Source organism: Carassius auratus, chromosome 45, assembly GCF_003368295.1.
Source record: "Carassius auratus strain Wakin chromosome 45, ASM336829v1, whole genome shotgun sequence".
Taxonomy (NCBI): domain Eukaryota; kingdom Metazoa; phylum Chordata; class Actinopteri; order Cypriniformes; family Cyprinidae; genus Carassius; species Carassius auratus.
This window is the reverse complement of record NC_039287.1, coordinates 12,749,887-12,764,126: the sequence shown is the minus strand read 5'-3', so window position 1 is coordinate 12,764,126 and position 14,240 is coordinate 12,749,887. Positions and strand designations below refer to the sequence as shown.

Genomic DNA, 14,240 nt, shown 5'->3' with positions numbered 1-14,240 from the left:
TTTAGTTAATAAACCCCCTTTTATTGAATGTAGAGAGGTTACAGTGAAAACAAACACATAGACACACACATCCATACATATATACAGTCAGATGAGTGCTCAGACCTCTGCATTACATACTCCTCCAACAAAAGCAACAGTCATAACACAGGGAACCTGTTTATCTTTTGAAATAATTAATTTTAAACCATTATTTAAACCTCAGGCACAAATGGGTGCAGATTAATGGGATTATGACAAGTGTCTGTAGATTTTTTTTTAATGGATTCTAGCCAGCATGCACAGCATACATAGACTGTTGGTGTCTTAAATGCTGTCTGAATAACTTGATAAATAATTTATGGTAAGCAACCTTCACTCTAAAACGATCAAAAATGTCTTGGAAAAAAAAAAGGGTTACCCAAAAGAAGCTTTAATAAAGTTAATAATAATTTTTGTCTCTGTATTGTAATACCTTATAAGATGAACATAAAAAAATAAGTAAGTCTGCTTGAAACTGCAGATATACTGAAATGCTGCAGTCACTCTTGTACAGGGTAGTTTAGCACTTGGTGGAGATGGTGGAGAAGGCAATGCAGAGAAGAACATCTCAACAGATGAGGTTACAAGTGTGTTTAAGCTCTAAATACCATCACACAATCATGTTTTTCATAAAGCGTTAAGACTGCATGACCGCGGATACCCAAATTAAGCACAAAAAGGTTCACTTCTACTAATACCTGTACAAAAAAAAAAAAGCAAAAAACAGTACAAAAGGAATAAACCTCATTCATTCACGAAGACGGCTCTAATTGCAGAATGCATGCATGCATTTTTTTTTCTTGTTCAGATGACAAGATAACTTCACGCCACAGCCATAGACAAAACTCCGTTTTACAAACATAACTAGAACGTTAAATAATTGCTAGGCATTGGTCACTATGAGTTAAGGTGATCACATCTGACCTCAAAATCTGCATAAGAGGATGTGGCCAAAGGAGTGTCAGTGTTTAGGGCAGGATACCTGTTTTGATATTTTTGTGGCAATTCATCAAAGAAATCAAAAGTGCACTTTAACAGCTTTCTCTCATCCGCTCTCGTTTCCATCACGTAGATCCATGTCCTGGCATTTTAACCATGACATGCACAGTATAGTTGCATTGCTAAGGAATCAAATAATGAATGCATTCCACAGTCACTTTAACCTGCTCACACGTTTATAAGATGGACATATCTTGTCATTGCCACCATGAATGCACAATGTTCATTTGAGCCAGGAAAAAGAAACTGGACACTACGCTCGATATACGTATAACCCACTGTTCTTCATGTTGTGAACGTGATGAACATTTTTGATGATCTTATAATCAATATCAAGTATGTAAGTGGTGATAAGGATACTAATGCACCACCACAGGAAGTACTTAAAGCTCTTGCATGTGGTGCACCTTATTAAATGGCAACCAAGTGCATTGAGACTGGTAAAAAATAAAACTTATGGCAAAGGTCGCTATGCATCTATGGTAACATGCTCTGACTGTCATCATCCTTTAACATAGAAAACATAGTTAACAGTGTTGGACCACATCAGCAGAGCGACACTGTAAGCTATTTTGATTTTTGACCCATTAAAGTCTTCTTAATAAGTCACTGACCTTCAGTAAAAAGCCAAGCAGGTTCTTCCTTTTTTCTTTCCTTCCAAGCCCTAATTACCTAAACTTCAGACAGAATGGGAGATTTTACCAACCCTGCCTTGTGGAGAATCCAAATTCATCCTCCTTATAAGAGACTATTGAAACATTCACAGCAATATGAAACATCACAGTGGGGTGGGAAGGCGGCACCAACACTGGCCGTGTGCTTACCCATAATGCATTGTGGGCTATGAGGGGCATTAGGTGGAGTCGGTGAGGTGGTGTTTCTCCAACACACAACCACCAGTGACCCTCCTATGGCCCCGGCTATAAGGGCGACATACAAACATGTGCAATAATAATTACATTCTATGCAAACACACACACACACACACACACACTCAAGCCCTCATCGCCAGGGGCCACGATCATCCGTCCCAAACACTTCAGTTTTGAATTGTACTTTGTTTTCTAGATGTTTGTTTCAAAGCCGTTTCTGTCCTCATTGTCATTGTGATAGTTGGCAATTAGTTTCTAGTTGGTGACTGTGGTAAGTATGGGGAAGCTGTCGCTACGACATCTCTCTGTCTTTATACCACTCCACAAACTCATCCAACAGCACTGGCCCTGAGAAAAAGAGAAAAATGAGTCAAAAGACAAATCTGATGTACTTCCAGCTGCATTTTACAAAGAAATGATGGATGTCTAAACTGGTGTGTAATAATTATAACTATACAGATATGTTAAATTGTGGGTGTTTGTACTCACAGGCCCCATCCTCATCATAGTTACTGAGATCAAGATTGATAGTCCTACTGAATTCTAGAACATTGCACCATTGATCTTTATTTATAACTTTATACTTAGATTGCTGTGGGAAGAAAAAAAGAGATGAATAATTGTCAAAAAATGTCCCCAAAATGAAGTATACAAAATTATGTACTGATGTGCTAATATCTGTATAAACTACCAGTCAAATATCTGGACTCGCTAAATCTGCTTCTTAAAACTTTGGATTTAAAATGTATGGTGAATTTGATTCTTTAAACAAATACAGAATGGTATGGCTATAAACAGAATGGAATGGCTATAAAATTGTAGAATTGTCTCATTACTGTTTAAAAAGCATTTCATGATGCATAAATTTAGCTGAATGTCAAATATATAAGAATTATTAATAGTTTTCCTTTTTTCCTTTTTTGTTGCTTCGTGTTGTTCTAAAACTGCATGACTTTCTTTTTGCTGAACATAAAATAAATGATTTTTTTCCATACAAAGGAAATCATAAGTAACCAAACCAGTTTGGTTCCCAACATTCTTCAAGTCATTTTATGTTTCATAGAATTAAAAAGGTCATACAGTTTTGGAATGAGTGGGTGAATAAATTATGACAGAATTTCATTTTAGAGTCAACTATCCCTTTAGTAATAATGAATTAATTCAAATGAGTAGTAATAATGAATGAATTCAAACATTTGACTGGTCATGTAAAATATTTAAAGTGACACTGATAGACTGTAATGTTTCAAATATTTACTTCTAGAAACTGGTTAAACACTGGAAACAATGGCCAGATCTTCCCAAGCAGAAGTCCCAGCATGCACTTGGCAGTATTCAAGTCTAAACTCCTCTGATCCTTCTCCTGCAAAGGGGTGGAAACATATCAAAGTTTAAAGAGTTTGCATACAAGAGTTCACACATCGAAATAAAAATATTTAGTTGGGAATTATGGTGGTGAAGTAACAATCTGTAAATGACCAATTCTTGCCAAGGTACTTAAAACCAGGTTGCATCCGCTTCAGTACTTTGCAATTTGTTCTGAAACCACCTCACAAAACATTTGACTCTCCAAGTACCACCATAATGACCAACATTAAAATACAGTAGTGCTATGCGCAGTTAAAAATAATCCTGATAATTATTCCTAATAAGCATATATATTATTGTCAGCCACTTTAAACATTGTAAATACACAGTCTGAACATTAACACTGAACTGTGCTTACAGCCAGGTAAATAAAAAAAAACTTAAATAATTATTTAATTAAAGTATACTGTACCTAAAAAGTAAATAAAAATTGTACTATCCTAAAATGTTAAGAAACTGCACTTAAAAAAAAATGATTAAATGAAATTGTATTGTACTTAACATTTAAGTAAAGTAGCCTACTTTTTTAAAAATACTCGATAAAAAAAAAATTAACTCAGGCTGTATGTGTAGCTGCAGGTAACAATCAGGCCACGTGTCAACAAAAGCCAGCTGAAAACACCCAGCAGTGGAGCGCTTGAGAGTGCAGCGTTTTTTTTTTTGTTTTTTTTTTGTTGAAATGCTGTGGTTGCTATGTAATGGAATATCTGCTGAAGTATTATGGCAGACGCATCCCAAATTAAATGTTTCAACAAGCATTATTTTTCATAACAATATTAAGTTAGTCCGGCAATTCCATCTGAGCCATTCCAAAGAGCCAATCACTAATCGATAAAGTCAGCGCGTCACTGTAGCTGCCATTAGAAGTCCCAGTTGTTATAGAAACAGTCAGCGTTCAGAGATGCGTGCTTAGGACTGTGCATGCACACTGGCTGATCTAGCCTGAATAATAAGCTTTTTTAACATAATTTGAGCAAAAGAAACCACATTTATGAGACAGCTGTTGGCAGATTTCATTGGTGATTACAAATATGAAATTTTATCATAAACTTGGCCTACAGTTTTGGAGAATTTGAAGTTTCCCCATTCAAAGAGAAGTACTTGCATTCCCTGAGAGGCATTTCAAAAATGACCACTGAGTGAAATGGCTTGCCTTAAAGAGTATTAGTCCTGCCCCTCCTCCACTTTGATTGGTTAGCTGACTAAAAGTGACAGTGATGAGCGCTGTGTTGAACATTCTTCAACCCGAGCACCCAAGACCCCTGTATGAAAAAACTGCTACGAGCTTTTTTTAAAAATGCACCCCTTTAAAACAAGTTGGTATTGTACAAGATGAGTCCAGACATGAACAATTCTGTTTGATCTAGACAGAATGAATGTCATGTTATATTCAAGGTTGCCACAAGCTATTTATTTATACTGCTCATCTTTATCGGCCCTATCAAATGGCTCCAGTAAGAGCTTCACTCAGCAAAGCTCCAGTCGCTATACAATTCATACCAAGGGAGTGAAAAAAAAAAAATTTCTGGACAAGCGAAACTTCTGCTGAGCAGACAAAGAGGTGAAACAACCCAAAATAGCACCATCTCTGAGCAGTCTAAAGACCTTGTCTGCTGTAACTGAAGGACTCTGATGTGTCCAGCATTCATGCAGGGAAGAAAAAAAAAAAAAAGAAAGGTTCCAGATGCACAGCACAGCCACTGACAAAACCAAATCATGTGCTTAAGTATTTAAAGAAAACCAAAGCATGTAAAGTGGATAATGATTAATGTCCATCAATCATCTGTCCTAATGCATATACAACACTTACCCTGGCAAAGTCGAAGGCATATCGGTAAATGAGCTTGAAACTGGTGGCATCATTGAGGACAGACCTCAGGTAGTCTAGAGAGTTCCTGAGTTTTTCAGTAGAATCACATCTGTGTTTGACAGAAGAAGAGGAAAAGTGAAGATTAGGATGAGAAGCTTATACGTAAGGTAGCATGGTAGTAGATGCATTTAAGGTCCATGTTTAGCCAGACATACTGCAATGAGCCCATTCCCTTGAGCCACTCCTGTAAAGTGAAGTAACCCATACTCTGGGCATCAAGCTTCCAGGCCAATACCAGCATCACTACCTGCGTACAAACATACATTCAAATGTAAAGCTACTAGCTAAATATGAATTTGACTATGAATCATATTAGATCAGTTTATTTTTCGTACATTCTCTGGCTCCACGCCAATGTCTTCACAGAATTTCTCCATCCCCTCCGGTCCAAAAACGTCATCGCACCCTATTTACATGACACATTCAAACACTATTTACTATTATATACAGTGGCCCCAAAAAGTATTTAGACAAATAAGCCACAATTAAACATTTATAAATGTCTTTGCAGTACATTAAAAACATGGCATTTATTTTAAAGAAATACATAAACTAAATTCAAATCAAAACATTTCAAGAAGAAGCAATGGGTATACCATTTAAAATAAAAACAAAAAGTCTTGGACACTTGAAAGTTGTCAAACTTTGTGGAACACGTTCATATGTTAATGAGCCAGAGCACTTTGAACTTAATAGGAACGGACTTTACTGTATATATTCACAAAAAAAATGTGACTTAAGTTTCCAAAGCATGTTAGTAGATACTTAACTTCTTCACTTCATTTGTCTGAAGCCACAAGGAATTCTGAATAAATAAAAAAATCTAGCCTAAAATTAGGTGACATTATTCACTGCCTTCTAGACATTTTCAAGTCAAATTATATCAGTTCACCACCAGGTTCTTATGGGATTATACTCTTTTTAGAACCTTATCAACAAAATAAAAATATATATACATATGCAATAGTTCATTGTATTATGAAAAATTCAATAAGACTTAAATTTTTGCCCACATACCTGCATATTCATAGAACCATTCTAGACATCTCTTGCTAGAAAAAGCTTCAGCTTCCTGAATTTGCAATGCCTCCTGTTTTCTGTAAACACTGAAATGAACAGACAAGGACTGAGTGGAAGCTATTTAAATACACATTAACACACATTTTATATACAGTTTTAAGCACGAACATGCTATTTCTGATTCAACCAAGAAGAGACACATGCTCTAAGGGCAGAAATTCACCCACACAAAGATATCTGATGGTGCAATTAACAGATTTGATAATTGCAACTTTCTATTGACATGCATATTATAAAAACAAGCAGTTCCTTCTGTCTATAAATACTAAATTTCTTAATTGATGTGATTTGACAGATTATTTGTTAACCAAAAAATTAGCTAGATGGATGAGTGTGTATGTTTGAGTGAATTAGAGGAAGGTCAACGGACAGCTGGAATGGAGAGAGATCAAAGGCTGGAGATATGGATGGATGAATGAAAAGGTGAATGTTTGGAGCATACTTATCCTGCCGGCTTTTCTTAGCAGCCAGGTCATCTCCAGCAGTGGGTCTCCTCTTTTTCCTGGGGGGCATGGCTCTGGAGCAGCAGGCTGTAAAAGAGAGACAGGCAACACAAAGAATATGGTTATTTTTTGGTGTCCTTTTTCAGTAATTCCCTCCCTCAAACCAGGGCTATGTCTTCATTTACATGCTATTTTGTGCATTCTGAGTTATTTACACTGTTAAAGATTTGAATTCTCAATGATTTGGATGTATGACAGAGTATTTCTGTGCCGAAAACACTCCTTCTGGGCTTGTGTAAGTTTCGGAAAGTTACTTTTGAGCACAGAATTTCTTGTATGGGCACTTCTCCTGGAAGAGCGCGCGCACACAGCAACCAGAGCGAGAGCAAGAGCAGCCCATCAATGTGCTTCAATGGGTTTACTGAAGTTGTCGGCAACGCTGCACAGGACTTACTCAAGAATAATGTATCCAAAGAAGTGTGATTTTTGGATGTGAGGGAAAGTTAACCTTGTTCAGCTTTCCAATAGAACCCAGCATTACGTGAACAGTGGATTCAGTTTGTTTTTCCAGAAAAGCAACGGAGTTTCGCAAGTGTGTCTATTTGTTCCCATCATCATTTCAGTGACAAATGTTTTATAAGCAAGGCCCAGTTCGACGTTGGAGCGGCCCAAGCAATAAAAGATCCTGTTCATGAGCTGGAAACGCAGGTAATAATTAAAACTACGCGTAAGTGTACAAGGTGTACTCTTAAGCTTCGACCCACGGCTTGTCTCCAGGAGCTCTGCTGTTTTTCTTTTATAAATCTGATCAAATTAAAGCCTCTTCGACGCTATGAAGGATGCAATACCACTATATAGGTACTCAAGATTAACATGAGATTTGCTGAAAATGTGTGTGTAATATCCCTTTAAAAATGGCCTGCAAACTCAAAAGAGTTCTTGGAGGAATGTTACTTCTATGATTCAAAAAAACTATGGATTATAGTAAAAATACAAGCTTCTTAAACGTTTGCGACCAGTAATATCCCCTTAAAAATGGCCTGCAAACTCAAAAGAGTTCTTGGAGGAATGTTACTTCTATGATTCAAAAAAACTATAAGGATTATAGTAAAAATACAAGCTTCTTAAATGTTTTGGACCAGTAAGATGATCACCAATAAGAGGGAAACTGGGATACATTTTTTCAGGACAGTTTGATGAATCAAATGTTCAAAAGATCATCCTTTATTTCATACAGACAATCTTTTTTAACATTAAACATGTCTTTACTGTTAATTATGATCAATTTAAACAATCCTTGCCGAATAAAAGCATTAAAATCTTAAGACTCCAAATTTTAAATGGCTGTGTAGAAGAAAAAAATGATACATCATGAGGAAAGTTTCCAACATCAAGCACCCTTTAGGTTCTAACTGTAATTTAAAACCAGCAGTAAAAAAAAAATAATAATAATAATAAAATGTGTTTGATATTAGTTCATAAGGTTATGAAGGGGTGGAGAAGGATGCAAGGTGAGGTCACTACCTGTACCGTGAGACTCTGGGCCGACGTCCTCTGTCAGGTTCTATGGTAAAAAAAGAAACCGCTTTTAACACTCACAATCCCTCTTTCTCTCTCTTACTCAAACAAAATTCTGCAGCAGAGTAGCAGCTATTAGCACCGCACCATACAAAAGAAGAAAAGTAAGCATATGTGTGTGTGTGTGATGTAGGGGACTGATCATCTTTTATTCCTGTAACCTTTACAGATGCTGCCTGTGCTCTTCTTGAGGAGGAAAGTTCTGGAAATAAGTTCATATAAAGCAAAATTTTGTGTGAATCAGTGTTATGAGGGTAGTTATTGAAGTAAATGACTTGATCAAAGGTTAATCTGTAGAATGTAATAATACCTTTGAGAGTCCTAACCTCACATTCAGCCAAACACTGCTATCCCACAATGCTAATCTACCAAGACAAGCAACACTGTCCAGTACATCAGCGTCAGATTTTGAATTAATCTCAATATAAGAACAACAAGGGAACAGAGGATTTATGGCCTGATCTACCGTAATAATATTCCCACTACAATGTCAGCTGTCATCACATCTGCAAAATGTTGCATGTAATTATACATACATATACATATATACATATACATATACATATACATGTATATATACATACACATACATACATACATACACACACACACACACACACACACACACACACAGTGGGTACGGAATGTATTCAGGCCCCCTTAAATTTTTCACTCTTTGTTATATTGCAGCCATTTAAGTGATTAAGTCATTTAAGTTTTTTTTTTTTTCTCATTAATTTACACACATCACCCCATATTGACAGAAAAACACAGAATTGTTGACATTTTTGGTGATAAAAAAAAAAACGGAAATATCACATGGTCCTAAGTTTTCAGAGCCTTTGCTGTGATGCTCATATATTTAACTCAGGTGTTGTCCATTTCTTCTGATCATCCTTGAGATGGTTCTACACCTTCATTTGAGTCCAGCTGTGTTTGATTATACTGATTGGACTTGATTAGAAAAGCCACACACCTGTCTGTATAAGACACCTTACAGCTCACAGTGCATGTCAGAGCAAATGAGAATCATGAGGTCAAAGGAACTGCCTGAAGAGCTCAGAGACAGAACTGTGGCAAGGCACAGATCTGGCCAAGGTTACAAAAAAAAAACTTTCTGCTGCACTTAAGGTACCTGAGAGCACAGTGGCCTCCATAATCCTTAAATGGAAGATGTTTGGGATGACCAGAACCCTTCCTAGAGCTGGCCATCCGGCCAAACTGAGCTATCGGGGAGAAGAGCCTTGGTGAGAGAGGTAACAAAGAACCCAAAGATCACTGTGGCTGAGCTCCAGAGATGCAGTCAGGAGATGGGAGAAAGTTGTAGGAAGTCAACCATCACTGCAGCCCTCCACCAGTCGGGGCTTTATGATTCTCTGGTCTGATTAACTTTTTGGACTTAATTCTAAGCGGTATGTGTGGAGAAAACCAGGCACTGCTCATCACCTGTCCAAAACAGACCCAACAGTGAAGCATGGTGGTGGCAGCATCATTCTGTGGGGGTGTTTTTCAGCAGCAGGGACAGGTCGACTGGTTGCAATCGAGGAAAAGATTAATGCTAACAAGTACAGGGATATCCTGGATGAAAACCTTCTCCAGAGTGCTCAGGACCTCAGATTGGGCTGAAGGTTCACCTTCCAACAAGACAATGACAAGCATACAGCTATAATAATGAAGGAGTGGCTTCACAACAACTCCATGACTGTTCTTGAATGGCCCAACCAGAGCCCTGACTTAAACCCAATTGAGCATCTCTGGAGAGACCTGAAAATGGCTGTCCACCAACGTTTACCATCCAACCTGACAGAACTGGAGAGGATCTGCAAGGAGGAATGGCAGAGGATCCCAAATCTAGCTGTGAAAACTTGTTGCATCTTTCCCAAAAAGACTCATGGCTGTATTAGATCAAAAGGGCGTTTCTACTAAATACTGAGCAAAGCGTCTGAATACTTGGGAACATGTGATTTATTTAAATTTTTCTTTTTAAATGTGCAAAAATGTGAACAACTCTTTTTCCATCAATATTGGGTGCTGTGTGTACAACGAGGAAAAAAAAAATTAACTTAAATGATTTTAGCTAAAGGCTGCAATATAACAGTGAGATTTAAGGGGGTCTGAATACTTTCCGTACCCACTGTGTATGTATATTTATTCTACTCCTCTGCTATTCCTTTCCTGTTTAGAGAAATTTATTTTCAAAAGTATATTGCGTCGTGATTAAGGTTTTTTTTTTTTTTTTTTTACCTACAGGGCAGATTTGTCTAAAAATCTGCATAACCCACATAATCGTGGTGGTAAATGATCTACTCTAATGCCGCCTAAAGTTTTCTATTTTAAAACTCATGTTTGAAGGCTGATAAATCAAACAGATGTTCAAGTGCTTTCAAATAAAGTTGAATATAGATTCACTATACGTGAAAATGTGCATTAATCCCACCTGTAAAAATGCTCTTGGTTTAAATGATTTAGAGGTTTTAATGTTAAATCTGGCCATCCAGCTGAAGAATACTTAAGTGCATGCAGTCTTCGTCCATATTTACCAGCCTGTGCAGGGTGTGGTAGATCTTGTGGATACTGGCCAGTGTGGACAAATGAGAGTTCAGCTGGAAGTCTGTGAAGGACATACAAACAGCTGTTACTCCTGGCAGTTATGTACACATCTGGGCTGTACGTAGGTTTCCGTGCGTTGCTTGTTGTGGTGTGCATGTATATGTTCATACAGTGTCTTCAGTCTACATGTTGAAATTATTGAGGATATGGGAAAGAATCCTCTGCTCCAGTCATCCTGTAGAGCGACAGAAATATGAGAGGCCATTTGAGATGCTGAAGTGTTTCTAGTAGTCTAATGCATACAATATACATTTAACTGCTCTGTCTCTTAATTCTAAATATAGCCGTCTACCAACACGGTCATACATAATCTTTTTATCAAGTATGGTATCATCAAGAAAGTAAATCCCAGTGTGGAGGTCATATTTCTCGAGCATATAAATATCAGGTAATAGCTTATATTCTGTATCCAGAAAATTATGAAAAATATGAGATTTAAATATACATATTGAAACCGGCTTGCAAGGATATACTGAACTCCAGTTGCACAAAAAGTAAATGGCAATATTCCAGAAACTTGTAACCTAACACTTCAAAAGATGCATTGATTCATTGTATGTGGTAATGTGATGAATTTAATTGTTTTCAAAAAAAAGTCAGTCTTTATTTTACTTTTAGATCCCCAGATATTTTTTTTTATTCAGCATATTTTTTAAGATAAAATAGCCTAAATATCAAAAAACGATATTCAGATATATGTTGTTAAAGGTCAATGGCATCTTTTTAAAGGTCCACTAGACCTCAGTGTCTAAGAACTGTCCTCATGCAGTGCAATGTGAATGCTGCTATACTGTGAATGCTCCCTGTGGTTAAATTTAATGCGATTTTTTTAATTATTATTATTATTAACATATGTTTTATTTATTTTTATTTTTTTCAAATAATATGAATAATAAATGGTTTGGTATTTATAAGACTGTTTCTGACTTCAGTCGGAATGGAAAAACCCTATACAATATCCAAACGACAAAACGTGTTGGTGAATGAAAACTAGGTTAGTATTACACATTTTTAGAGAAATTAAGACGTAGCGATGTGAAAATTACATACGCATATGGTTTATTTTGCACACATTATAAACTTCCACGTTCACGCTATCCGGATCTAAAACAATACGTCTTGGTGCAGGCCTTTCTAAACAAGCGATGGGCGAGCAGACAAGCACCCGAAACAATATTAAATTCAGAGTTGATGGAAGACATTCAGTTTAAACAGAGTCCGGTATCTAATCCAGGACATTTTTAAAGCAAACTCGACATAAAACGAGACTATTTGTGAACGTGTGACGCAGTTGTCAGGATTGTCAGTAGATATAAAATATACCCCAAACGTTTAAGAAACAGTATTACTCGCATTCACACCGAAACATTACAGACATTCACATCTCTATACTGATTGCAGTTGAAAATAAGATGTTCTGCCACACAGTTCACATATGATTGCATATATACACACAACTTGCAACGACTTTACAAAGTATTTAAAGAGACTGTGGACTTCTGGGAAATGTAGTATAACGACAATCAACGCCTGCGTTTGTCAATGCAATGGTTCGGCTGAATAAACCACATTTCCCAGAATTCCTCAAATCATGGGTACTCTCCCCGGCTGATGAATGCGACCCAAATGCTGCAAAAAAGATTTTTTTTTATCTTAGATCAAATACTTTTTTCACAACGATATGCAGTTGATCTTTCAGAGGGACGTACAGTAATGCGCCAGATCATACTCGACGTGTTTACAAGCACTATTTTTTACACAACTGCGTCACAATTTTCACCCCTGTCATTTTACCGCAGTTTTCTCGAAAAACAAACTGACCTGTTTAGCTCTAAAACAACAGTCTTTAACTTGCTCTTCGGTTGCTCTGCATCGCTAGCTCGAGTTGTGATGAGATGTATCTCTTAAGGTTATTTGGGTATTAAAGGTAATTAGTGTGCAAGTGTATTGTGTAAATAGGATCAGATACCTTGCTCGGATCGCTGTATATGCTCAAGCAAAGAAGCTTAAAATGCAGCGTTATCCCTTGCAAGGATGTTGTCGCTTGCAAGCGTCCAAGACATCGGTGTAAAAACACAAAGAGAGCAGCTAGCAAGCTCCGAGTCAATCTGATGATTTGAATGCTCGGGTAACGGCTACTTCTCTCACAAAATGCGTCAATAGAGCGAATCATACATCATAAAAGAAGTCACGGCGACTTGTCAAGGTTCGCAATTGCCATCACTGGTCGACAGAATACGAATAACAGTGAAAACGCACTATTGTACTTACTTGACGCATCTGAGTGCATTTTTATGAAACACAACTGTATTTGTGTGAGTCTGCAGACCGGCCAGTGGGCGGGACATGTCAATATAATACATGCCCACAAATGATTTAGTTGGACGAAATTTTTAGTCGCCACGCCCACTCATTTCAATGATTGGTCGAGAGAAGTGTCAAATACACTGCGTAAACAACCCTGTGTACATTCCGCCTCTAAACCAACGTGATTGGTTAAAATACTTCCACAGCGCTTGCTTTCGACGCACATGATTGGCCGAGAAGTATGTCTCCACCCATCAGTTACGATAGCTTCCTCGTGCATAGCAGAAATCCAGCCCACGATGATACGCTATTGGCTCAGCTGTGCACCAACACAGAACCTCAACCCACTTGGGATAACAAAACAATGGTGAGAGAATACAGTGAAAAACATTTCAGGACGAGGTTGCCTTTCGTCGTTTCTGCGCCACTGTCACCCAAACATTTCTATGCAAAGTTGCAAAAAGAAAACTGAAAACGGTGCAGGAACCACAATTATGGTAGTCATTGTGATTAAAAGGGTTGTTCACACACAAAAAGCATCATAATTTCCTGCCCCTAATATTTGTTTATAACCAGTGTTGGCCATAAAAGATGTTGGGCAGTACCTGGCAGCTTCAGCAACCATTCACTTTCGTTGTACTCATTGGCAATGAGTAATATAAAGACAAATATTGAACCATTCTGCCTAGTAGGCCTATCTCCATTTGTGTGTTATATGCAGTGTATTTCAGTAAAACATACCCTGTGCTTAGTGTTACATGGTCTTTGATCTACAGTTACTGTTATAATACTTAATATTATACACTGAATTTTGTATGGGATTAACTATGCACCTCAAACCATTATCCTACATTTACTAGTGTTTAACAAGCCATCAGTTATGCTGTTTGGAATGCAATGAATAACATAAATTTGTCCCCCTTTTTACAGTTTCCTCTTTCTCATGGTCAAATCAGCTGTGGGTCTAAGTTATAATAAGTATAAATTGGCATGAAAGTTGAGCATGAATTAATACACTGTATTTTAAAATATTTTTTGAGAACAATTTAATATTACTGAGTCATCCCCTGATGTCCTAATTATTAGGTGCCG

The 14,240-nt window shown here is 37.3% G+C and overlaps 1 protein-coding gene across 9 annotated transcripts; it reads right to left on the bottom strand.

Moving 5' to 3' along the window:
* Positions 1-13,200, bottom strand: LOC113063309 (DCN1-like protein 4). Of its 9 annotated transcripts, none has more exons than XM_026233609.1 (12): positions 13,113-13,200; positions 10,952-11,016; positions 10,669-10,842; positions 8,178-8,217; positions 6,653-6,740; positions 6,148-6,236; positions 5,466-5,536; positions 5,286-5,377; positions 5,071-5,179; positions 3,151-3,255; positions 2,382-2,484; positions 1-2,240 (listed from the first exon to the last, which is right to left on the bottom strand). In XM_026233609.1, the coding sequence occupies exons 3-12, from the start codon at positions 10,723-10,725 to the stop codon at positions 2,185-2,187; spliced, it is 810 nt and encodes a 269-aa protein (XP_026089394.1). In that variant the 5' UTR covers positions 10,726-10,842; positions 10,952-11,016; positions 13,113-13,200; the 3' UTR covers positions 1-2,184. The 9 variants fall into 9 exon arrangements, with proteins under 9 accessions (XP_026089394.1, XP_026089397.1, XP_026089395.1 ...); XM_026233612.1 differs by having other exon boundaries at positions 10,772-10,842; XM_026233610.1 differs by lacking the exon at positions 13,113-13,200 and adding an exon at positions 12,811-13,106.
* Between the last annotated feature and the right edge of the window lie 1,040 nt (positions 13,201-14,240).